This window comes from Hirundo rustica, chromosome Z (assembly GCF_015227805.2).
Source record: "Hirundo rustica isolate bHirRus1 chromosome Z, bHirRus1.pri.v3, whole genome shotgun sequence".
Classification (NCBI taxonomy): domain Eukaryota; kingdom Metazoa; phylum Chordata; class Aves; order Passeriformes; family Hirundinidae; genus Hirundo; species Hirundo rustica.
Window position 1 is genome coordinate 4,835,801 of NC_053488.1, and position 27,119 is coordinate 4,862,919.

The window sequence follows — 27,119 nt, forward strand, 5'->3', positions numbered from 1 at the left end:
TGTAAGAAATTGACTTGTTTGTGAAAAAGCTGCAGTGAAAGCAGTTCTGCTTGTTTTAGATGTCTCTGTAACTGAGAGTTTGGTTGCCCTGTGTAAGGACTGGAGCATGGACTTGATGCTGGCCACACTGTGGGCTGTCCTTGCCCATCTTGCACTCAAGCTGGGCCAAAACACTCATCACACGGACACCCAGTTGGATTTTGCCATTGACCTCAGCAGGGCCTGAAGGACTTCCAGTGAGCACAGTGTGTGAGATCTGATGGGGCTAAATTGGCGGCTAGGGAATGAGTGGACTGCTGGGTATGCAGCCAAAAGTGGAATTGGGAAGGGCTGAAGGAGGATGGAAAATAGAGTTTGGTGACAGACAGAAATTTGTAAGTTGACTGAAGCTGGGTTTACTGGTTTATTTGAATGTGGAAAATCAGCATATGTTCTAACCTGACTCATTTAACTATATTGCTAAATATCGTAGTTTTCTTACCCTGACTTGTTTGAAACCATTCTTTAAAAAAAAAAAAAAAGTTTGCTTGGCATTCCTGTTAAATGGCAGTGGTTTTGGCAGGAAAAGCACACAGCAGGGGATAAGAAGAGAAATTTAAATAGTTGTCAGTGGTGGAGAGGGAAACAGCTAAGGGGGATTGAATGAAAAAGAATGAATAGGAACAAGCAAACTCTGGAATCTCACTAGTAGCTGGATGTGTAAATCAAAGAGGACTTGTAAGAGTGAAAATGTGAGCACTCTTTGAATGGGGGTACAAAGTCCTCCACTTCTGTTTCTCACTTCTTTTTCTATGTGGTTCTTGCTTTAGAAATCTTTACCAAAAATCATTGTTGTCATAGCATGGTTTTGATTGGAAGGGACCTTTGAAGTAGCAGTGGCTTCTGGAAGGGGTTTCCTATTCCTGCTCTCTGTGCTCTTCCTCAGACATCCCTTTCAAACACATTGATCGTTATGGCTCTTTCTCCACAAAGTTTGGGAATTGCCTTTGCAGAGGTGCTTTCAGCATTTGGTAGGATGCCAAAAGGGCACCAACTCTCCTTGCTCTCTCTCTTCTTCATCTTTGGGTTGGGACCTGGCTGCCTTAGGCACCAAGTCTAGCAGTGTGTCCTGTAGTGGGGTTTTGGGAATTGTGGTTCCATTTTTTTTGTGCGAGACGTTTCTCATCCTCCAGGATCTCTGGAGAGCCCCAGGGATATCAGTCCAGGGAGTGTGATGGGACAATAAGGAGCCAAGGAGATGATGAGTTTTGGTTTTGCACTGTTTAAGAGTGGAAGGAATAGCAGTAGGGCACAGCAGGATGCTAGACCATGCTTACCAGGAGGCACTCCAGTGCTAGTCACACCTGCCAGTGTTCTTTCCTCTCTTTCTGTCTCCCTTGGAAATTGTTAGGGATCTCTTTTATGTCTTCAAGAGAAAAATCTGCTAAACAAAATCCAAAACCAACCAACCAACCCCCAAATCCCCCCTGCACTTTTTTCTTTTTTTCATTGAAGGTAAATGTACTGGCAATACTGACAGAAAACCAGTATCTGGTTGAGAAGAACAAATAAAATAATAAATGGAAAGCAACAATTTTTTTTTTCCTTTCAGTATTATGCATGTGTTTTATTGCCAGGCATTGTCATCCTTAGAATCAGCAACCCTGTACATTTTGGAAGAAAGCCTAGGTGACAGCTGTATTCTGTTACTGTTGGGCATGTAACAGTGTGAGCAGGGCATGGGTCTTAAAACATTTATAATTCCTTCCTGTTTTGCATTGCTGGTTGGGAAAGATAATGTTCACAGGGCCATTTATAAAGCTGCAAAAGTTTCTCTTTTCCATTAAGAAAAGTGACCCAAACACCCTGTTTTTTCTTCCAAGTATACACAGGGTTTTTTTCCCCCCTAAATTTCAATAAGGGATGATGATGATAATTTTTCAAAATAATTTCCATTATCTCCTCCTTACATGGCCAGCAACATAGAGGTGTCTGTCTCTTCTATTCTGTTTGCTCTGCCAGTGATGAAAAACCCCTGGAAGCCATGTTTTGCCTGAGATAAATTTACTGATGCCAAATTTTTGGCAGTTCACTCTGCAACCAGGCAGCTACAAAATATTTTTAGTAGAGTCTGCCTTTTTATTTTCATGGTTCCACAGAAATCCCCATTTAACCAGAGATCAGTTTAAGGAACAGAATATAATTGCCATAATGATCTTTTCTGTAAACCAGTGGGCCTCTAATGAAGTCTGCAAGAAAATCTGGTTTCAGTGTTGCTGTTTTGTTCTTTTCTTTGATTAGATTTCCTCTCCATGACGGGTAAGACTTAAAAGTGGTAGAATTTTTTTTTTCTTTCAAGACAGAAAAAACCATGGTCTGTGCAGTCTTTGTTATGTCTGTAAAATTATTATTTTTATATACTTACTGTGGTAGTATCTTTTGCTCCTTTTTTCTGTTTGTTTGCTTAAGAGTTTTTTAAGGCAGAATGTTTGCATTTGGAAGTGTTTGGAGTCAAATGTGCCTGTTTTGACACTGGAACTACAGGAAATAATTTTATAGCTACTGATAGGTAAGAGTGAAAGTTATGTGTTAAGTGTTGCAGTTACAGGAGTCCTCTGATTCAGGTTGTGCAGATCTTTTTGGTTTGTGGTCATTTTTATATTTTTCTGGCAGCTTTCCATCCTGTCTTTACTTTATGTATGCTTTGAGAGAGGCTGAGCAATCCAGTATAGCATTTCTATCTAGTCCAGGACCTGCAGATTTCTGCTTCAGTTTCTCTCCTTAACAGATTCCTAACAAGGCTTTGGGCACGTCACTTGTCTTTTCTCTGCAACTCATTTTTTCCTGAAAGAAAGAAGACCGTAGAGAGCAAGCTGATGAAGAAGCCCTTCAGTACTTGGATGATTTGAGATATGCAAATACTCAGAATGGTTGTGCCAAAGAAGTTCCTTTTGTGGTAAAGGAAGATTTAAACCCCCTAATTTTTAGTCAAAAGGTATTTGAAAATTGCAGAGAGAAACAACAACTGAAGAAAACTGCACAGTTGCTACTGCAGCTAATGATGGTGGCACTCTGGGATTTTGGGCTGCAGCTTTGACATCTTTGTGCTGCTTCTTCCACTTTGCAAAAATCTTTGCGTGGTTCCTTGCACTAGAGACGTACCTCAGGGCTGGTCTGTCACAGTTCTGCCAGCAACAACCTTTAAACAACATTTAAATGTGACAGTAACTTATTTCAGTCAATAAAAATATTCACAATTGTTTGTAGTTCTATAAACACTTCAGTATTGAAGACTGCGGGATAGTTAAGAGCTGCAGAAGATGCAGGAAGTCAAACTTTCCTGGGATGTGAGCCTGAGCTGAGTTTAATTAAAAAGCTAGGGAGAAATCTGGAAGAAGCAACATTAGACTCTGAAATGAGCTTGTTCTTGTTGCTTGGAATTCCCTCCACTCTTGATTTTCTGAGTTCTCTTGAATTATAATTCAAGTTAACCTCAAAAGGAAGAAAGAAAGAAAGAAAGAAAGAAAGAAAGAAAGAAAGAAAGAAAGAAAGAAAGAAAGAAAGAAAGAAAGAAAGAAAGAAAGAAAGAAAGAAAGAAAGAAAGAAAGATCAACAAACTACAAACATATGGTTTCTGGCTTCCCAGAGCTTGTTCTCTTCCTCTGCCTAAAATCCCAAACAAATTTGCTCAACAAAATAACCCTCCATAAAGGCTCTTTTAAAAAATTTATGTTTAAATAACCTTTTTTTTTTCCGCCTGTCTTCTGCATAGTTTCATTTCATGCTAACATAAAGGTGCAATCTGGGGTGTATCTAATGTCAACTTACTCTTTAAATGTGAAATATAACCTAGAAATACATCGTGAAGAAAACAGTTGTAGGCTTGAGAGTGCACAGAAGAAAACTTTTCTCAGCTTTCTTCCTCTTCAAGTGATGGTCTTCCCTGAAACACAGAATATTGAATTTTTAAGGAGGTCTTTGGTGGGCTTTTTGGCATCACAGTCTGCCAGTGTGAGTGTAAACTGAATAAGCAAGTCATTGGCACAGCTTCAGTAGAAGGGAGGTCCAAGTCAAACTTTGGTTTGCTTTCACATAAGGCAATGTGCATGCTCCCTGTTCCTACTCTCACAGCCTTCCATGGAGCTGAAACAAGGCAGGCTAATCCCTGAGACCTCAAGCTTTTGCAAATAATCTCTTATTTTCATCAGGGAGCTTTCCATCAGGATACTGGACAGAAAAGCGATGAGCTATCCACCCACATTTGTTCTGTATTTCCCAGCTAGTCTTTTGAGTTGAATAGATGCTGGACAAGGAGATAATTTAGGCAAATTATCCCTATATGTGCTTTGCTCACTGGTTGTTTCAAGAGTCAGGGCATACTGACCTCTGCCAGGTGAAAATAGTATTAATGAGCTTCTTATCCTGAACTGAGCTAGATTGTTACCTGAGAGTGATCTTGGTATTTTATTAAAAAGTATAAAAAAGCAAATGCCTACCATCAGTTATGAGCCAGACATCAGAAAGGTCTGAGTTGGAGGAATGCTGTGAAATCCTAACAGCATGTGAGTGAACTGGGCAACATAAAAGAGTTTGAGACAAAACCCAGGATGATCCAGTGTGTGTGCCCATGGGCTCTTTGGAGCTTTAGGCACAGGTCATGTTGTTGCCTAAGTTCTGTGAAAATATTAAGCCCTTCTGGTTTGCTTTCACATATATCCCAGTCTGGAGCATTTTCCAAGGTACAGCTTGTGCAAAGATGTTTCTTTTAAATTTGTGGAGGCACATTATTTTTTAGCTTATCAAAGAGGCAATTCTGAAGTACCACCACTTAATAACAGCTTTTCAAAAGAGATACTTATGGCTGAGGCCTCTTTGTAGGAGAATGTGTCATTCAATGAATGTCACAAACATCATATTTTTATCATTTGTAGCAGTTTATTCTTGTTAAAGGTGTTCTAAGTATAGTTGTCACCCTGCTTTCAAATAAAGCATTAAAAAAGAAGCCTGAACAATTAATTTAGTAACTGACTTTACAATTAGAAATGGATCTGCTGGGGTGTCCTGGTTTAGGGCAAATTTGGGAGGAAAGTCACCCTGGGACATTGGGAATAGTAAGGAAGTTGATAGAAATTTAGATAACATGGTCTTCTCTCAGCCTCGATGGTTTGCTGCAACACGGTGATTCCATATGCCTTGTCTGGGAATGATAAAAGCATAGATCCTTTTGGAAGAAAATGCAGTTAAGCATAAAAGCTGTTGGGCTGGCTGTCCAGCTTAAAGTGATCCAGAAAGCAGTGCGCACAAATTGCCTCTGCTTTTCCTGCAGCCTGCCATGATTGCAGATTGTTTCAGTGAACTTGCTGTGTCTTAGAGCTGTGCTTTTGGAGATGGATGGGGTGCTCTGCTGCTCTCAGCAGAGTGTCTGTGAAGGCAGCAGCTGTTCTGTGTTCCTTTCCTGGCTAGTGTCCAAAAATTGCACAAATAAGTCGATGAAAAATTGACCCAGATTTCTAGTATTCTATTGTTATCTTTCATTTTTTCATTATTATTTCTGTTATCCATCTACACAAGATCTACATAAGATCAACTTGTTACAGTGAAAGAAGTCCCTAATGTGGATGAGTTTTGCCATCAGCTGTTTGAATGGACGAGTGAAGAACAGAGCCTGAGGGGGAATATGTGAGCAGGACGTTTGTGGGCTGGGGGTCAGGGCCATTTAATCGCCTGCTCTTTTTGTATAACTAGTTCACCCAGGACTGCACTTTTCTGGGGGTGCTAATTCTGCTGCTTTAAACCTGTGGTGGGAGGACGAGGCTCTGTGATGCTGAATGGTTATGATCCTTTGTCCTGTTGAAACCTGTGGCTTTATCATGGTTGAAAGCACGGAAAACAGGCGTGTACCTCATTAATGTATATAAATTATGAAAGGATGGGTGTCAAGAGGATGGACCAGGCTCTTCTCAGTGGTGGCAGGCAATAGAACAAGAGGCAGAGGGCAGAAAATGATGCATAGGAAGTTCCACCTTGGCAGGCAATAGAACAAGAGGCAGAGGGCAGAAAATGATGCATAGGAAGTTCCACCTGAACATGAGGAAAAACTTATTTATTCTGTGGGTGACTGTGCACTGGAATAAATTGACCACAGAGGGTGAGGAGTCTCCCTCACTGGAGATTCTCAAGAGCCATCTGTGCACAATCCTGTGGCACGTGTGCTGGGATGACTCTGCCTGAGCAGGGAGATTGGACCAAGTGACCATTGTGGTCCCTCCCTACCTGACCCATCCTGAGGTTCTGTGATTCTGTTTGCAAGGAAAGCATGCGGTGCAAGAAACACTGTGCTCTTCCTCCCCCTGCCCTGGACCCTGCCCTTCCCAGCTCTGATCCCCTGTGGGTGATGCAGCGTGGATAGGCTGCCAAGGGTGCTGGAGAGAGAGATGGAATCCACCTAATACTGCCATATAACATGCCATAACAGCCTGTAGTGATGATGGAGAGCGAGTGGCTGCCTGCCTGGGCCGTTTGAAATCCCCTGGTGAACAATTTAAATCCCAAACTGTTGTGTTACTTGTGGGAGACCTCTCTTTGCAAAATAAGAAAATGGTGGGCCAGTTTCTTAAACCAAATGCCTGAATTTCCTATCAGAAACTTAGCAACAGGGAGGATCATAAGAACAAGGGGAGGAGGTTACCAGCTGAGCTCTCAAGGATCTGGGCTTGGTTCTTGGTTCCTCAGTGATCAGTTCATCAGTGATTTGGGGAAGGGAGAGGGAGAGAATAGCAATGTGGCAAAGCTTTTCGAACTATTCCTGTGTAAAATTCCATAAGAAAGAACCTTGTTTTTAGCAGAGAAGAGAAATGGTAAAAACTAATGTCTGTGACAAGCCATCCTTCAGGACCTGTGAGGAGGTTGACAGCTGCAGCCTGCATAGCCATTGCATTGCTGTTGTGGGCAAATAGAGTGTTACAGTTGGAGGGTGCTTGGGGGTTGGCTTCTGATTTGTGATGTTTTCCTTCTAGTTGCCTTTAATTCATATTTGCTGAGTCTTGTTAAGTCTAACGTAGGGTAAAGCAGATAGTTTGCCTAGGTACATTGTCTGATCCTCTCTGTGGGAAGATGTGCTCTAATCAGTAGGAACAATGGAGTGAAGAAGGTAGGGGAGCCACATGTGCCTGGGCATCGCAGAGACCAGTGGCGAAGATCACCTAACCCTTTCTGCACCATTTTATCTTGTCCGATGCTTTGATGTACTTTGGGAAAGGATTGCAAGGCTCTGCTGGGCCTGGGGCAGAATGGGGGAAATCAATTTCATTGCTGATATCAGGGGAGACTCTTCCCAGAGCAAGGTGAACAGGGTGTTTTTGGCAGAGCTTTTGTCGTGGCAGCTCTCACCCTACCTGTGCCAAAAGTGACCCACTCCAGCTCCATTTGTGGAGTGGTTAACCACATTTTCCATCCCATATTCTCCGTCTGGAGAGGTGGCGGTGGCTCAGGGTTGTCCCCTCCTGCTCTGCCTGAGAGAGAGAACAGCCAGCTGTGTTTTAACGGTGTCTGGGGAGAGGCAGCCCACCCACTGGGTGCCGTGGTGCTGTTCACTGCACGTGCGGGGAGGCAACAGTGCTCTTGCACGGAGTCTGCGGATGTGGTGACATTCCTCTGCTTCCTTCCTTATTGCCATGGGCCACAGGAATGGTCAGACAATAGACAATACACCGTACTATCTCTGAAAAAACGTTTAGATTTTATGAAAGTATTTTGGTAAACATCGGTTGAAAGAATTTAAGGCATTGCATTATTTGTCAAAAGCATTCGCCTTAGATAATACATGTAACCCCCTACAGTTGTTCTTTATCTTCACATCTGTACCTTGGAATATATAATGAAAAAATACTTTTTTCAGTGGAAAGTGAGGTTAATATTTTTCCAGCTAAAAGCACCTTTTATCTTGTTGGCAGCCAGACCTCTGCGGTAGCTGCCTGCAAATGCCACCACTTTGGGAAGAAGGAGTGGCAGGTGAAAAGGGGGTTGGATCATCCTACAAAGTGCAAGAAACAAAATATTTTTAGTCAAAGACTGTAGGGTAAAGCCCTTCTTTGTGGCAAAGAACAGCATGACATCTTTCATGGTTGCATAAAGGAGTTCTACAAATAAGAAAAAAGAATCCTTTCACAAGGCCCAAACAGAGTAAGTAATGTGAGTGATATTCAATTAACCCTTCAAAAGTAGGGGTTAAGGCTGATAATTTATCTGCACTTTCAGACTGCTATTGACAAATTCCTGTGCAAGATCCTGTTCACGGGAGGTTGCAGTGTGCAGGTGAAAAGCCTAAGAACTTGGACAGAAAAGAGATGATAAACAGCAGGGGTGCATGATCAGGGTTTCAGGTCATTACTGCAGAAATTTAGCTGCTGGATTCTCAGAGAATTATGTAATAGGGCTGCTGTTGAAAAATTATTTAACAATCTTAATTACTCATTTGTGTTAGAATGTTAAATAAAGGCGGCTTGTTTAAGGGAGAGAGGACAGGCAATAACTGAGCAGTCAGTGCAAACATTTATGCAGTGTACAGAGGTCATTCAGGAAAGTAAATGTCTCGGCATGTAAAATATTTTAATGCCATTAAATACATTGGCTGCATTTCCTCATGGTGAGTGTTTTGTTCAGCTCTAGTTACCCCTCCCTCCACTAAACAGAAGTCCAGGAAGACCAACGAGAGTGAGTTCTTTTAGCTGAATCTATAAGTGAAAAAAGCCACATTTGCAGAAAAGACGCACAAATGGAGATAAAGTAGAAATAAGAAAAAACTACTATTTGTCATAATACAAAACAAAAGAATATAGAAAAGAAGAATAATTGATAAAATTCAGAGGTGAGACATTTTAAAACAGCTCTCTAAATTTAAACTGCCCTTTGTCCATGGAAAACTGCCATTTGTGCATGTCTGAAATGAAAACTTTTATTCTGGTTGGCGTTAAATATAGCCAATGATCCGGACAGCACAGTCGTGTGGGGAAAACTGCTGTGTAGAGGGGAAATCTTCTCTGTTGGAGCAGCTGGGAAGGTTTTCCTTAATGTGCTCTGTCCTAGCCTGTTCTCAAGCCATGGCCATGGTGGGAGGCAGGCGAGTGGCCTGGGTGGTGTGCAGGTGGGAAGGAGTAAGTCAGTGCCTGCATTCCTGTATGCCCAGGGGATTTATCAGTGCAATTTGAACCTGACATTCCAGGGAGCGGAGATATTTTGAAGTGGATGCTTAAAGCATGGATTTATATCCTCCCTGTATTTTCCATTGTCTGTTGTAATTCCCTGGGGCTGTTAATTATATATATAAATCAAACAAAGTCTCTGTGAGTGTCTAATATTTAAAGTGAAAGTCTAAGGCTTCCAGCGTCTGGGGTGAATTATTCTTTTCAGGCCTAACAAAGCTGGCAGAACTTCAGTTAAGGGAAGGGCAGAACAATGATGTGTTTCAACTGTGTTTTATGTAATTTGTGCACTTTATGAAGGGCTTGTATAATTATTTTATCCCTGAAAATATGATGGATATTATTCTAACGGGTTTTGAATTAAATTTGCATTTGAATTGCATTATTTTCTTCAACAAATACATTGTTATCTCTGACTGAAAAGTGGATCAAAGAATCACTTGAAACATAATACAGAAGTAGTGCTGCAGACCCTAGCAGCCTGAAAAATAATTGAAGTGAAGTAAGGAATGTTAACAAGCTCAAATGTCATCATCTTCCAAAACCTGACATTTAAGCTGATCCACATTCCCTCTCCTCCTTTATGTGGAATACAAAACCGCATACATTGTGGGGTAACTAAAAGAAATGTTTGCTGGAGTTGGTTAAGAAACAGTGGACATGTTATTTTTGTATTAGCTCTTGTATAGCCACATATAAGCCTGTTTGAAAAAAATGTAGTTTGTGTAGCGTAAAGATGTTGGGGGAAGGGATAATGAGTTCCTACTGAATACTAATTGCCTATGAGTTGTTCAGGGAGACTGTATAAGAATGGAAGATTTGTTGTAAATTAGTCACTAGCTGTATTGTGCATTGCAGTGAGGTTAGACCAGAGCTGTAAAGGTGCCAGCTCTACAAAATCCTGATGATTCACTGTCTAACTTGGTGACTGTGTGAAGGAGAAATTACTGCGCAGACTAAATATTATTGGGAAAAAATGCTCCTCTAATGACAGTGCAATCTTTCTTCATGACACTTAAGCTTTAAGATCATTTGAGCTAGAAAGATGGGAGTGACAGATTTTGAGTGGGTTATCACTGCTTTTCCAGCTGCAGCATCCCTAGGTCTGCCAAAATTATAAACGCTGAGAAGAGGGGTATTGCTCTGGAGTGATATAGAGCCCAGGAGATTGATTAGTGCTCGTAGCTTGGTGTTCATCTTGGGCTTCTTTAGTTCCAGCATTTTGCCCAATTTGAGATCTTCTAACCCCTACTTTTAACATGGAAGCAAAGCTTTGCAATCGTTTATTTGCTTTTGAGAAGTATTTTCTCATTCCTTGCCCGGCTCCTATTGTTTTCATTTGCATCAAAATTGAAAGGTGAGTTAATGATTCATTGGCACACAGTGACCTTTCAAATAGCTCTGGACCACGATGCAGCAGCTCAGCTCGAAGCTCTCATACTTTAACCTTCTTGCTTCTGCTTTAATATTTGCAGCCTGATCTGTCTACATGCCTGGACGCCTGAAGAGAGCAAACATTTACAGCTTCTCCCTCCCCTGTGTTTAGTGGGCAACTTGATCCTTCTTTGTCCATTCGTTTATTCCACATTACTCTTAGGCTTGACTTGCTATTGAGAACAACAAAGTGCAAGTTTGGGAATCTGCTCTCTGTTTATTTAGCACAAAAATGGACTCAGACTCTGATTCACCTTTTAATTACTCCTGGCCTTCCTTACCTAAAATGAGGATTCGAAGAAGGGCATCCAAACCAGGTAGAAAAAGCTATCTTCTTTTAAATGACTCTTCTTTTAAAAGAACTCTCTACAGCTCTGCCTCCTTTTCATTTTCTGCTTCTGTGGAGGTGGCTCTATAAACAGCTTGTGTGAGGTAGATTTTCTCTCTATCAAAAGTCCCCCACGCTGTTTTTTATGCCTTTTTAGATAATGGAGTTGGAATTCTTCAAGTAAAAGAAAAGATATTTTTTTCTGCAGATTATGTACTCTTCTTGACAATTTTTTTTTTTTTTTTAAATTTCTTTACTCTCTTAAGGCATTTTTTTTTCTTCTTGGTGTACGTGTAGCTCTCACTGAACAATTCTGACACCCTGGAGCTGCACGGCACAGCAGCAGCTGCAAAAGTTCTGCTGGTTGCAATTGTTTTAATTTTGGGAGAATTTGGTAATTCAGCTATGTCTCGACAGATAACTGGGGTGGGTTTTCTGGTGTGGGTGTTTTTGTTTGTTTGTTTGTTTGTTTTGGTGGTTTGTGTGTATGTGTGTTGGTTTTTTTTTTTTTTCTTTTTTTTCTCCCCCCTTTTTTTTTTTTTTTTTTTTAATTATGAGAAAAATCATACCAGATTGAAGAGAAAAATCTTTTGCTTTCTGCAAAAGAAAATGAAAAGGGTCAGTTACTGTCTTTGTACAGTTAGATATTATACTTCTTTGTGAAGAAATCTTTGGGAGGTAGGGATTATAAGTGCTGTCAGTATGAGGAAGGGGGGGTTTAAAGAGGCTCAAAGACACTGACTGGTATGTTTATGTGAGGAAGAATTATGATCCGAAGCGTTAATGAGGAAAAAATAATTTTTACTACCTATAAAAGCAAAAGAATGAAGACGAAGAATGGCAAAAATTATGATTTCTGCTTAATTTCATAGAATTGGGTGTTTTTTGTGGTTTAGAAGGGGAAAAAATAAATCAGAGATGTAAGATGCATCAGTGCCATTCAATTCAGTAAGCCAAGGGAATCATTTTTACACAGACTAAATCTTTGACCCAGTTTAGAGTGAAAAATGTGTACAGGATGCATGTTTTAATGTGCCAGGCACTTCCTCAACTTTTTCCTTCCTTTCATGAGGAAATCCAGTATTTCCCAACTGCACAGGAGTTTCTGCAGTGTGTGTAGATGCCTACGAAATTTGCAGAGATGAAATGAGTTGCACAGGATGTGTTTACTCCATCTCAAAGGAGGACTCATTTTATCTGTAAATGCTGTTGCTGTGCACCTGTCCTTCATTCACTTTTGTCTGGACAGACTTTTTTTTGAATGCTCCACCACTTTTAAAGCACTGGGTACGGATGTCGTGTTTGTATGTTACAGTATTGCACCTTGCTTTCCATCCCTGTTGGTAGTATCTCAGCACATGTGGCTTGTATACACAGCTGACCTTATTTGTGGGGTTGTTGGAGCAAAAAGGTGCTTTTGGGTACATATTTCAGTGGTAAAGTTCAAGGGTTCATTTGTGCTCGGGGGATTGAAATTCCGTGTGTGTTTATGTGGTGGGAGGAGTGCCTTTGCAAGGGGAGAGCAGGCTCATGATCTGAGCTCGTGATCTGTGGTTTTTTCTGCAAGTGCCTGAACCTGAGCAGCTGATCCTGGCATGCAGGTGTGGGGCACCTAGCTCACGGCTGCATTTCATTCCTACAGGGGTTCAGGTCTCAGTGAACAGGAGACTTGCAGTGCCTGACAGGAAACAGTGCAGGGTTTTTCCAGCCACTCCACAAATCATGAAATCATGCACCTGTGTTGGGTGCTCCAGCTGTTCTGGACCACAAAATTCCTACTGCCACCCTCTTCCCCTCTGAAGTATCAGGCTGTAGGTGTTCTGACCGTGGGTTGCTCCTCTTGGGAGGTGCAGACTCTCAGCTGCCCCACTCTCCGGAATGGAGAGTCAAAGTTACTACATGCCACTTCCCACCATGTACATCAGTGTTTTCACATTTTATGGTGGAAGCCAGTTTCTGTCGCTGCTCAGGAACATTTCAGATGGTGTGTACAGCCTCTGCCCTTCCCCTGAGCTTCTGGATTCTCTCAGGAGGCGAGTGCAGCCTTCACTCCTTAGGGACACGCGTTGCAGATTGTCCCCTCCTGCTGAAGCTGCTGGGCATGGTGTGTTTAAAGGGTAGTTGGGCTAAACAGGGGATGTGAATGTCTCTGTCTTAGTGATTGGACTGGGGGGAGAATCTAGGGGTTTTTTCCTTCATGCAGGACCGCAAAGATACTTATTTTGTTATTTTGTGTGAAATTGTCACAAGCCATAGCCCTTACTCTGCACACCTCTACCTGCTCAGAGACAGTGATTCTCTCAGCCTTTTTGGGAGCTTTAAAAAACTTCAGGGGGCTGAGAATATCTGTCTCTGATGAGTCTGTCCTACTGCACTAGGAGGTGAGAGCTACACACTGAGTGCACTCATGCAGAGGTGTGAAGTTAACATCCAGAATGGGTACATCCCGTATCATGGAAAAGTGCTTTTTTTTTTTTTGGGGGGGGGTGTGGGGGGTGTGTGTGTGTGTGTGTGTGTGTGTTTACTGCTCTGTAAAATGAGATACTAACTTATTTCTGTTTGTATATTCATTTGTGTAGTAGGTAAGGTGCCTTCCTCAGGGAGGGAGTCAGGACTGTGAATCCCATGTTGAAAACACACTTTCTTGCAGGCCACATTTAGGTGACCAAGACTGAAGCCAGATTGACAAGTGCTTTTATTCTTAGTGGCTACTTTAGGACTACATCTTGAACATGCTGGCATTATCTTCCAGCATCTATATGCCTGATCCCCCTTGTTCTGTATATAGGTAGCACAGTGCTTTACTTTCTACTTTGTAGATTTATGACAGTTAAATATTCATCTATGACAATAGCACTTCAAAGCCTACATCATTTGCCCTCCATGTAGGGTCATTGTCAAGTGCTTGCTTAATTTTGCTGTCATGAGGAGTTGTGCTGAATTAAAGACCTAAGACACCTTAATTAAAGGTGCAGTTCTTCCCCTGGAGTGGGTTGCATGGTTCATATCTACAGTGTGCATGTCCTTTCAGCTGGAACCATACTAGGAACTTCTTCCTTAAAATTCAGGTGACCTGGCTTTGGAGCAGTATATCTGCAGTCCTGCATGACTCATGCACATGACCTAAGCAACTGTATATTTTTCACTGACTTCCAATTATACATTAATCCCTGCTCAGATTGCTGGGGGTAAATGTGATGAGCTGTCTGAAAACTATTCACTGTATCTAGAGAAGGGAATTTGTAATTTCTTTCCTGGCTCTTGGCTAGGCCATGTTGATGTATTTAACTGCTCTTTTGCTTTGTGTTCTCCCATGAAACAACTTAGGTTTTGATTTTTGTGACAAAAAAAAAAATCAGTGTTGTGTTCTTGCCATTTTCTGACACAGACCATTCAAAGCTACACATTTTCTTACACTAACATAAAATATGTTTTTAATCACTGCTATGATAATGTGTTTTTTTCAAGTTACAGTGTTTGTATAAGCTTTGTGGCTGGTAAAATGTGCTGCCGTTGCTGTGTAACTCTACAATATTAGAGAAGATGTAGAGAACTTGTGCCTAGTTACTCTTTGGTCAAGGTCTATTATTCTACCTATGTTTGGAGATTATTCTTCCCAGCATGACATCTAAATGTCACATACATCTATCCTGACTGTTTGTCAGGCAGATGGCAGAGAGCCACAGGCTCTTCTAAAGGAGGCATGTCTTTATTCTTTTTCTGTGATCACAGTGTAGAGCAAGAGGGTGTTCAGTTCTGGCAGAAAGATTAGCTTCTCGAGCTGCGCTTGCTAGGTTGCTTCAGTAGCAAAGCCAATTCTCCACTGTTCTATTTAGGTCATTCTTACTTCAGTAAGCATCTTTAAATCCATTTCCAATACTTTACAGAACCTGAACTCTTCTGGGGACACCTTTGCCAGTTTGCTCAGGCATTCCTATTTATTTCACAAACCATGCTGTATCTTTTCCACCTGCAATGAGAATAACCTTTTTGAATGCCTAGGAGAGATTTTTGAGGCATTTTATTTGAAAATGGACTTCGTTGAAGCTCTTAATCTTTCAGGCAAGTGCAGCCTTGCTGCACATATCTGCTGGTACCCAGCAGAGTGAGCTGTTACCTGCTGCCATGTTAACCTGGAGGGAGAGGTCTGCTGATGGTCCCTGTAAGATCAAGAGGATTTGTAGCCAGCAAGGTGGGCTGGAGCCCCTTAGTGAAGCTGTAGGAGTGCAGTGTGCGATTTGGACATTTGCAAAGATTTTGTCACTTTTCAAACTATGTGGGCCTTTCTGGTGGAAATAAACACAGTCAATGTGTAATCAATATTGGTCTCCCCCACTTTAAACAAGGCTTTAAACTTCTCATATTAAAGTTAGCTTGATGTTGTCATTCCTTCACATGTTTGAAATTGAGGGGGCAAGGGGGCAGTGGGAGTAAAAGAGGTACAGTGGGGTCACGCTGCCATTGCACTCAATGATACTTATCTATGTACCTAATTCTGTGATTCTACGAAGCCTCAAATAATTTGTTACCATTTAAAACCCCAATGAATATTTATTTAGTCATCTCCCATTTAACAGCAGACAAACTGGAGCGTCTCCAGGAAAACATATGGCATTTAATGGGGATCATTAATAAAGGTTTACAGATTGAAGATATAGCAGGTAGCTTGTACTTGCAGCATCTTTCTCCAGAATTAGTTACTTATGTTGTTACTCTTGTACAGAATTTTAAAATAATGTAACCTTATTAGAAGGAGGATTTTGGTTCTTTCTGGTTTGGGATGTGCAGCCCACTAAGTGAGTGTGAGGACCCCATGTGACATCCCACGCTGAAGGGGAAGAGATCACCTAATATGCTCATAGATGCTCACGGTCAAAATGAATGGCAAAAGTCAGAGAGTCCACAAAAGCTTACAAAATTGTAGTAGTAAATTGCAATATGGCATGGAAATCGTTATAAGGTAGTTCCTGGTGTCCTCCTCTAAGCACGCAACAGTGGGTTTTGGGTAAAGATGTGGGTTGAAAGGGAAGAGAGAGAGAGAGAGAGAGAGAGGGAGATGTATTAAAGAGGGAGAGAGAAAAAAAATGGGCGTTCACCTGTCCTGGCTTCAGTGTCAGTCCAGCTCATGGGCTGTCCAGGGTCCTGGGGCTCCAGCCCAGCTCTGGAGCAGTATGGTTATTTAGGTAGATTTTTTTCACACCCTGGAGCTAAGTTTCTTGCTTTCTATACAAATGAGTTACCATGCGCAGTCCATTTTTTTTAGACTTTTCTGGTACTGGGTCAGAGGACTTTGGGGGTCTTGAGTTGTCTTGACCCCTGCCCTACAGTCCATCCCCACTTCTTGACCCCATTCCTGCACTTGAGCTGTACTCCGTTGTGCTTATCTCCAGGATCCAGAAGAAGGATATTTGTCACAGGAAAGTGCTGCCCTACCTCTTGAGCCATATCCTGTTCCTCCTCACATCATGTCATTACTGACAATCCTTGGCAGTGTTTGTATGTCCCAAATACTGACAGACAATCCACAGCTGTCCGTCTATCGGTATTTGGGACATACACATCAGTCCCCTTACTCTTTGAGGTTTCTGCACCCCAGCAGTGGGGACCCTTGCTGAAGTCAAGAAGCTGACTTCCCAGGCTCAGGTTTACACTGTCATGTGAGAATCCCTACTGCCTGGACTGTTTTTCGGGGGTGTATGTTGAATCTTTGCCAGCCAGATATACTGGAGATGTATATCACCCTTGCCTGTTGTACCAGTGGGTTTATGTACGGGAGGGATGCAGGCTGAGGAGGGTTATAAGCGTGCAAGAAGAAATGAAGAGTCTGTAATTTACTTTTTTGCATGTCTGTTGGTTTAAGACCAATCCTTGGAAAGCTTTTTTTTGCCACAAGAAAGTACTGCCAATTTTGCCAAATCACATCTCCGTATGATGTGAGCTGCCAGAGTTTGATGAGCTGCTGTAGCAAACAATGCCTTTTTATTATTTATAAACAAAGGCTTTGGGATCTTGTCAGACCTAAGGAAATTGTTTGAAGCTCTAGCAGTTCTCACTAAAATCATGTTAAAATTCTTGCAGGATGGAGAAACAGAATGAGATGTGTAAGGATGTTTTAATGGAATGAGATCCCACAAGGCCTGGCAGGACTCGAAACCAAATATTCTTAGTGTGTCATTTCTAAATGGGAATTTCCATATTTCTCTAAATATAGAGGTTACTGTTCTTAGGCTTTATGAGATAGCATCTTAAAATTAAATAAAATCTGTGGTGTATAACTGCAGATTTGGCTGTAGTCTGGGAATTTTTTTTCCCAAAGCAAAAAATGCACCAGACTTTAACGTGTTGTTTCTAATCCAGTTGTATTTTTTCGTTATGAATTTCCTTGCAATCTAATGTTGTAAGCACCTTGGATGGGCTTTGAGCAACCTGATCCAATGAAAGATGTCCCTGGGCACAGCTGGGAGGTTGGACTAGATAACCTCTAAACTTCTCTTTCAGCCCAAACAATGCTATATTAATCTGTGACCTTCCAAAAGCAGTTATGTTGCTTTATTAATATAGTATGGGCTAAGCCTTTAGTAGTATCTTTTCCTTTCCTCTGTAGAAAATAAATTTCTGATGCAACAGAAAAAAGATTTTAAAAATAATATTCAATATCAGACAGACTCAAAATTTTTGGAGTGGTTTGATTTTGGATATTTTGCTGGGTGCAATGGTTTCCTCTATCACATCAGTTTTACTCTAGGGTGTCTCCATTCACTTCCAATGGCAATGCTTGACTTACAGCATTTAAGGAAAACTACATCAAGACTGTGATTTTTTTTTTTTTTTTTCCAGTCTGTTCTCACACAGTCTGCAAGCCTGGTTTCTGCTTTGTTAAATTTTGTTTTACATTATGAAGATAACCCAGCTCAAATGCTGGCATGTGCTCTTCATTCTTACTGCCAGCTTGAAGAGAAGCGGGCCTGCAGGACAGGATTTCTGCTGCTCAAAGGCATAAAAACACACAGCCCGTCCAGCTTTTTAAAAAATATTTGTAGCCATGAGCACACTTTTGAAAACTAAATTTTGGACTTCTGTTAATGATTTCTGGTGAAACTTGTCAAAAGCTGATCATATGCAATATTCAACCTAAACATCCTGTTCATGGATCAAGACTTGCTTGATTGCTGCCACTTTGTAAAGGAAGTATTAATGGTATTTTACTGTTATCCTTTTTGCAATTTTATTGGTGGATTTTTTTTTTGTTGTTGTTGTTGTTGTTTTTTGTCTGTTTGTTTGTTTTTGGGGTTTAGTTTTTTGGGGGTTTTTTTGGTTGGTTGGTTGGTTGGTTTTGTTTTAAGAACAGCAATCCGATTCCTTGGCTTAAGATTAGTATTATGTGGCTGCCAGTAGGCAGAATGTTTTAGTAGAACCATTATTTGACTGCAATTGAACAGTATTTCATTTATTTAATGTATCAGATGTCAGGCATTTAATGTATAGGCAGAAATCATGCATAATTCTTCCCAGCCCATAAATCTTGTCCTGTGTTCTTCTGCAACCACAAATCTCTGCAAAATTCTAGCTTTTGTGGAAAATAAAAGCTTTTGCTAACCAAGATACAGGAACACTTATTTTTTTAGTTATGTGAATGATTCTGTGGTACTCTTGAGAGTCTTGTCACCTACAGGCTTCCTGGAACACAGAGCGAATGTTGGGCAGTTATAAAATGAGTACGTTTTGGTGTGGTTGCACAAATATTACTCAAATTGTAATGTTAAGATTTGGTGGTTAATGCTTAACTTTGCCATTTTTATGGTAGTATATATACATAAGAAGGAAATTGTTTGAGATTTAATGGCAGATTTCCCATACTTTTTTTTCCAGAGCACAGACACTCTACCTTTGATGTTCTTAGGAAATTGAAGTCTCCCCCGACTCTCTTTGCTGCAACCAGACTTTCTCCCATGCTGAGTGGAAGTGATGAAGTATATGCGAACTGCATGGTAGTAGACCAAGTAAGCTTATAATTGAATTTCTGTCTAATTTTTCCTTGTCTTTTGTTAATTTATTTGCATGACAGTTGGATCTTTTGAATCTGTCAGCAGTGGTGTGCTGTCAATTAATAAAATTCTAAATTAAAACCAGTAATATCTTACTCTTCTCAGCTATATTTTGTAACCTTTTTATGAGGTCTCTTTTAAAAGGTTCAGTCAATTATAGGAATTATTCTCCCTAGCCAACAGGAAGAACTCTAAGGCAGGTGTCACTGTCTCTTTTGTGTGTTTGTGAGCTAAAGAGAACATGCTTCTTTCTGTGAAACATTTACAATATTACTCAATCACTTCAGATTTCTGAATTCTACATGCATCCACGGTACAGATGAATTTGCTGGATAATTTTAGAAGCCCATAGTGAAGCTTACAAAAACAAGATATTGGAGAAATGTTGAAGTTGATGTCCTACAACTACCATGTGAAATTCTGATATTGGAGATCCTGACTAGTATTCCCGTTTCTGATTTGTCACCAACACTGGAGATGACCTAAAGTGTCCATACCAAATTATATTTTATATCACTATGTTGCATCTGAAATCTTTCTTCCGTGGTCCCGCTCAGATACCACCATTTAGGCTGGGGGCATGAATCTGGCTAGTCAAAATATGAGAGTGGTGGGGCTGGGTCTGGCTAAACAGATGCCAGGTTCTGGTGGTATGTAGTTATTTTTCAGTGATGCTTTAAATTATTTGTTTATTTGTAACCTGCTTTGGGCTCTCCCTTGCCTGAAAGTTGGAATACAGGAGTAAGACATTATCAGATAATGTTAGAAGTCTGAGATTTTCCAAGTGTGATTTTTTTCCCCCCTTTATTTGCCTCCTGCCCATCCCTACCCCGTTCCCTGAAACACTTCACCCACTGCATTCACTGCAAATCCAGTTCATGTGACAGCTGAAATGGAATTTTAAGTCAGAAGCTGAGTTGTTCAAAATGCACTGAAGAGGTTTTATATGTATTACAGATTATTGTAATTGTATTACAGAATGTAAGAGATGAATGTGTGTAATTATGACCCATGAGTGAGCAGCTGTCTGGGGACTATAAAGTGCAGTCTTTGAACCCTTGATTTGAACAACATCCAGGCTGGAAGGACAGAGCTGCAGAGCTGCATCTCCATTACAGATGGACGTGTTACCCAAGTGTATTGCTCAGGGGACCTTCAGCTTGGGTTGCTAACCTTTGCTCTGTATGTGGCCACATTCTATTTTTTAAAATTCCAGATTGGGGCCAAATTCTCCCCTCAGCACCACTCAGCAGGAGCCGGAGTGGCTGCTGGAGAGGTCCCTCTGGTGCTGAGGAGGAACACTGCCCAGACAGGAATAACTTTTCAGGGAGGAACAGCTGCGTAAGACCTGGGAAAAGCATTTTACCTTCACCCATGTCATGTGCACAGTGCAACAGAAGTATTTCCAGACTTGCATGCGCTCTGTCTTTGAATGCAAATGTGGCCTGCTGTAAAAGTGCCAGCAGTTCTTCCTGTCTTTTACTAAGAGAAACATAATTGAGATGGGGATGAAAGCACATCTCAAGAGGAACGGGAAAAGAGGAAGTCTGCAATCAGAAAGACCAGGGCTTTGGAGACGCTTGCAATCCTTGCTTTATTCTTGCTCTGTTGCAGGTGCTTTTTGGACATTGGGTGTTTTAACTGGCAATGTGACTTTTCAATGTGATTCAGTATCTAATTACACGACTGTTGCCTCTAGCTAAAAGACTAACAGTGAGCAGTATTTTAGTGTCTTCTGCAGAGTCAGCAGGGAATTCAAAGAATTATTTGTGACTAGAATCTAAATCCCAATCCCTCTACCTGAGAAAATAGAATTCCCAAATCTATTCCTGTCTTTGTGCAAAAGGAGAGGTGCTCGAGGCCCCGAATTGCTCAATGGCAAACAAATAAGAGTCCTTTCCCTTCCTCCCCTCGAGAAACTCTGTGCCAGGTCATGTATATTTATATCAAAGCTTAGGAAACTGGTGCTGAAAAATTAAAAGTGCATGATGTGTAGGCTGATTTTTCCAAATTAAATTGCACAATGTTTGACTTCTCTTCCATATGTCTCCCACACTAACACATTATGCAAATTTTTTGCTCAACTCAAGGGTAATTTTTAATAAAATCTATAAATCCATGTATCAGTACATTCAGTAGAAGGTATAAATATGAGTGAAAAATTCAGTAGACTTGGAAATACCAATTCATTTCTACTCTAACTAGGGAAAAAAGTAATGTAAAGTCTAGAATGTCTTAGTCATATAAATTCCCTTAAATTCATGTGGTGTAGAAAGTAATAGGGAAAAAAACTCACAAAACTTATTGCCATAAGTAAAATGGCAAACTTCTCAAGTCCTGGTTTCCTGACAATATGTCTTGCTGTTGCCTCTTACCAGCACTCATTTTTTTACCTGCAGGCTGGAGACTTAAAGACTAACTACAGTGATGGAGATGGTGGTAGCAGTGAAATGTGTCTGAATCCCACCAGCTCAATCCCGATGGCTAAGAGCTCCTCATCTCCCTCCCTTGAGGAGAATGATCAATTTATATATCTCCCAAATGAAGAAAGTCAAAGTCCAGTAAAAAAAGAAGAAAAATCAGGATTAAGACACGCCATTTCACCTTCTCATCTGTACGTAGCAGATTCATATCCTCCATTCAAGACCCATGGATTTATCAGGGATCGGGGCCAACTTTATGCTGACATGAAAAGAAGAAGGTATGGAATTGACTTGATGCTATGGCCAGAATAAGGATTATTTATAACCATCTTTTGTTTAAAAAGATGAAGCAGAATCTGAAGTAATAAATAGTATTATTGGGGTGAAATCTCTGGTTTTCATCACTAATATTTATTGTCCTAATAATCTGTTTTCGTAAAAGAACTGTGAAGATATTTTTAACTCATAAAATGTCTTCTTGGTAAATGTGTTTTGAATGCAAATGGATACTTTTATACCTTTATGTCTTGTATGCCACTACTCTTTACAAAATAAAAAGGAAGAATCAGCTCTTCGCTGTCACTGCCATTGTGGCACTTTTGACAAATAACAGAATTCCACAGTGGTTCTCTGCAGCTGTATTTTCCACTAAGAAAATAATCCAAAATCTGTTGAAGTCTCTGGGAATCTTTAAAGTCTTTAAAGAGGCCTCTAGAAGGACCCCATTATTCCTGATTGTGTAGGTATTTCTTATCTCAAAAGATGCAGTGCAGAGTGTAGCTGCTGTTTATGACAGGTTCAGGCTGTTTTCTTCCCCATTTCTGGTACACCAGGTCTGCTGCCATTTGTCTGAAAACCCTCCTGCAAATGGCCTCAGAAATGCTGAGAGCTTTGAACATGGAACTATAATTTTGGTCATTAAAATTAGGTTTTAAACAATTAATATAAAAATTAAACAATTTAGCAATAAATTTTCTTGATGAGAAGGTTTTATTGTTTCTGTGAATAGGTGAGACTCCTTCTTACTCAGGAGGAAATCTGAATCTTGCTCCCCCCTTTGAAGGGTAAGGAAGAGAGGGGCCAGCCAATTATTTAAAGTGGGCAATAAAATGTTATCTTCCTTAATTTTGAGTTTCTTATGGGTTTCTATGAAGTCCCACTAGCAAGAATCTGTAACACATCTAATATAATAAGTGTCAGATAGAGTTTTTCTTTCACAATCTTTTGTTTTGTTGTTGTTGTTTTATTTTGTTTTGTTTGGGGTCTTTTTCTTGCTAACTATAGAGATGTCATGTAGAATACTATAATCTTCCTGTGCCTCTAGTCAGAAACATTTTTATCTTATATATTTTTAGATAGTCCCACCCTTTTTAAGACCTTGGCTAGGTACCTGTACAAGAACTTTAAGTGTGTCTATAAATTTGCAGAGACATGTGATTTGCCTTAATACATCATATGACATAAGGAAGTGATACAAATATTACACATAAAATAAGACTAGTGGTATGTAATTCTATTTTAAAAGTGACTTTTTATGTCAGAAAAGTCCCCTGGAGAAGTTACTGTGGTAAGTCATGGATACTTGTCTGTTGACATAGATATGTATTGCTTTTTCAATTTTAACGTGTGATGTTAAAATTGAAACAGGTAACACATTTATATAACTTGTTTCTGAGATGTCATGTAGGCTATTACTCATAAACATTGCAAAATATTGTCTCCAGAATTGTAATAAGGAAGTACTTTCAGACAGTAGAGGCAGATTTGTGCTTCAAAAAAGTAGTGGTGTGTGAAGGAATTTTTGTGCTATTACCCCTGGTAGGAACTCTGGCTATTTAGAAATACCACACATAATTTAAAGTTTTATGTTGTAAGGCTGGAATGTTATTGCAAGCAGTCAACCGTTCCTTCCAGTCACTCTGATGAAAAGACCATGAACTTGCTCTTGCAGGTAGCAGGACTCATCCTGGGAAACTCTTGTGCTACTGAGCAGCCTTAGTGCACTCTCCTGCTCAGGAACCCTTGCCAATAAAATAGTCTCTACATGTTTAATAGATTGATTTAGCCAGAGATCTTTCAGTCTGCTTGCTGCTCTCCATGTTTTTAAACATTTATCTTTTGAACTGAAGCTCGTGAGCTATCTCAAGACCCTCCTTAATCTCTTCTTGGTGTTTTTCTCTTCCATCTTCTGTCATGAAGTCACAGACGTAGATGAAAATGATGTGTCTGTGAGCAGCCATGCCATAACTTCCAAATACACACACACACACACATAATATCCATCTACAACCACGTATCTTGGCACTGAAATCCAAGGTAGTTCTCTCAGTTCCGCTTCTTGTCTCAGTTCTTCTTATCTTCTTTGCAGTGAGACAAGTTTGTGCGTGGAATAAAAAAATCTCCTTTTTCGGGAGATGCTGCCTGTGTGTCTAAAAGCGTGACCCAGAGGTGTCTGGCCATGGTGGGAGTGTGTGTGATCACGGGTGGTGCAGATACCTGCACTGCAGATCCACGACTCAGATCTGCCTCTGAGGGCTCCTGGACAGAGAAACCGAGTACCTTGAGCAGGGGACTGCAGACCTGAGAGAGGCCTCAGGGCATGGTTTACCTGGCATAATCATGGTGGTGTGGGCTGTCGTTGTTCAGAGGGTTCAGCCATATCTTTGCTTGTTTCATGAAGGTTGAAGTAAATCGCTATGAGGAATTCAGGGACGTTAAAGACTTTGTTGTGTTCTTCAGTTCCAGTCTCGATGACCTTGAAGTAGACAATGGAAGTGGAGGTGTGTCGGACAGATCCCACGTTCACTACCCTCCCCTCAGCTCTTCAGAGGCCATGGCCTCTAGCAGAGATGGATTGGACTTTCCTGCCATTCTGCAGCCCAAGGTATTTGATCTGTCTTGGTTTGAATTGTTTTCCTTTTAAGTAAATCTCTGAAGCTATGCGAGAGACACTTGAACCTGAAGAGGAAAGGTGAATTCCCAGTTGGCAGTGCTAGTCTCTCCAGGGACAACTCACACTGAGTTGTGGAGCTAGAACTCTCTGGGTGTGGCTGGGCTGGGAAAAAAGTGTCCACCTGGGATTTTCCCCCAGTTTTAGAAAACATGTCATTTACCAGGAGTGTTTCAGAGGAAGTATTTCAGGTCCAGTGAATCAGCATTTTTTAACCAAAATATATTTAGTGAGAAAATGTTTAACCAGCTCTAGTTATGTGAAAGAGTAATGCTTTGCAAACTAAAACTGGCCTGCTGCTTGTTTTAAAATGATTTCTAAACTCAGGGAAATTCAGTTGGGGTGTCCTTTGATTGATGTAAATCTTTTCATTATGGTTTTCTGAAGTATCCTGTCTACATTAATTTTCTGAGATCTTCAGACACATACATAGAGTTATTTCTTGTTTGCAGAGATTCTTTGTGATTTTTTAGATGCACTTGTTGCCACTGTAGAACTTTATCTGACCTTCAGCAAATGATTACATGAAGGGAGAAAAAGAGTTCAGCACAAACATGAATTCTGGTAGGGCTACTTTAAAAAACAATAAGGTAAGCACTTTGTAGGAGTTTTAGGAATAGTCTCTATTAAAGTGTACATGATGTATCAAAAATTAGGTGATTTCCTTTCAAGTCTTACTGTTGAGATAGTTGGTAACTGGAAAATATCTTAATATACAATAATGATGAAAAAAGCAAAAAACAATATAGAAAGATTTCTTTGGAAATCCTGACACCAGTAATTACCAAGGCATGGCCAAAGTCTCTATGAAATTTACTTGAAGTATTAAAGTACTGAGATTAATCCTTTCCTTGATAAAACAAGATGGCTTGGTCATCAGAAATAATGGCCAACAATTGCCTGTTACCAAATTGGAGAAGAATATAAGCTTTCTTTTAGTCTAACTTGCACCCACAACTAATTTCCTGCAGTACAAAAAAAAATTTATCATATTGGAAGTACAACAGACTTCCTAAGAATTCACAGGAAGTTGTCAAAAATTCAACCTGAAGTCAAGGAGTTTTATGCGATGGTCATCTCTTCCTGATTTATTTTGTTTCTGTTGCTGATGCATTTCAAAATGACAGGAGGTTTCATTTGCTGCACTTTCTCATAGGAATGCGCTGTTTTTGGGATTCGGTCACGCTCCTATTCCTGCTCCTCACCCAAAGGTTTGGTAGGAAGACGTCGCATTCCTCGGGACTTTGCAGCTGGGGATTCAAACGGAGGTCAGTTCTCTGGCTTTGCATTATTCAATACCTGCCTGCTTCAGGCCCAGGGCTGATGAGGTTACTTTGCAGAGCTCAGTAGGTATATTCAGTAGCCCTCACGTAGCGCCACCACCACCCCTCAATTTTCACCCATCTACAGCCCCAACCTGCCCCTGTCATGCCTGTGATACAGCCGCTGATCTTGAGAGGACAGCAATAGCCACAAAAACGAATGCAGACAAGGGCAGTAATCCTCTCTTTGGAGGATTCTCACCCTAGCCTCCTGCTGAGTGTCTGACACAGACCAGGAGGAAGCTCAGGGTGACACCGAAGAGGCATCAAAGAGGACAGACAGTTCCAGCTTCCCACAGATCCTAGGCAATCTCTGGAAGACAGGTGGGCCATGGTATCTAGAGGCTGGGAAGCAAAATCCACCCATTTCCTCAGAGATGTCTCTGCAAGAAGCTTGTAAATTTCTGTGACTTGTTTCTGACATGATTTATTTCCAGACACACAGTTTTGTATTTAGAAGACAACACACCCTTTGCTCAGTGAGGGTATGGGTTATATTTGAAAACCATGCAAAGTGTGAAAAACATTCACTGTGCTTTTCATACAGCTCATGTGACTTAAAAGGCACCTGCAATATGCTCAGGTTTAAAACAAACTACCTGCCTTGATTTGAGAGGGCATTTCTGGGCTGTAACAGTAAAGGATTTGTACCTGCTCCGCAGATGGTGTGCTCATGGACAGGGGTCCATCCCTCCTCCAGGCCCTCACACTCTCTGTCAGTGTCTCAGCTCCACAGTGCTGTTTTCATGAGGCTGTCTTCATCTCCCATGGATACATGGCGCTGGTTTCTTAGAGATGCACCCTGTGGCACAGGTTGTGCCTGACAACGAGCTGAAATGTGCTGTTTGTTTTGCTGCCTCTTTGGTAAATACTCTAGCTCGTGATGATTTGTCTGAAGAGATGCTGATTCAGCAAAGAGTGGTTAAGCCTGTATCTAACTTCAAAGAGAGCATAATCTGGTGCTTTGATTTAGGCAAGTGCTTATCTTTCTGAACCGTACCTGTGGTAGCTTTGCTAAAAATGTCTGCAAAAGGGAGACGCTTTTAGCAAAGCTACCACAGGTAGCTTTATTAGAAGGGTGGCATTAAAATGTCTTTTAACTTGAAAATGGTAGTGTTCTCTATAGTTTGGGGCTTATTTTCTTCCAAAACAACACAACTGAGTTGTTTATAATTTATTTTGCTTTTTAGAGAGTTTGTGAAAAGTATCTTGAGTCATCTGTTCATAGGATCATAGAATTGTAGAAGATACAAATTTATAGCACATGAAACATCCTAGGCAGTACTTAGAGTAGTAGTATTCCTCTTTATGCAGTAGGATTTAATTTTTTTTTAATAGATAAAGCTCAATAAGATGTGTAACTGGAAATGTTAGAAGAATGTCATTAAGGTATTTTACAACAAATTATGTATAAAGGAAAATGAAGGGTGAGTTATTC

The 27,119-nt window shown here is 40.7% G+C and overlaps 1 protein-coding gene across 7 annotated transcripts in view; it reads left to right on the forward strand.

Moving 5' to 3' along the window:
- The window catches only part of ARHGEF28 (Rho guanine nucleotide exchange factor 28), a 124,540-nt gene that overhangs the window by 52,074 nt on the left and 45,347 nt on the right, over positions 1 to 27,119 (forward strand). For all 7 annotated transcript variants that reach the window (XM_040090288.2, XM_040090289.2, XM_058424104.1 and 4 more), the window contains 4 exons: positions 18,811 to 18,941; positions 21,386 to 21,687; positions 24,149 to 24,293; positions 25,516 to 25,627. In XM_040090288.2, coding sequence (XP_039946222.1) covers positions 18,891 to 18,941; positions 21,386 to 21,687; positions 24,149 to 24,293; positions 25,516 to 25,627 — 610 coding nt within the window. In that variant the 5' untranslated portion in view covers positions 18,811 to 18,890. The remainder of the gene's footprint in view (positions 1 to 18,810; positions 18,942 to 21,385; positions 21,688 to 24,148; positions 24,294 to 25,515; positions 25,628 to 27,119) is intronic.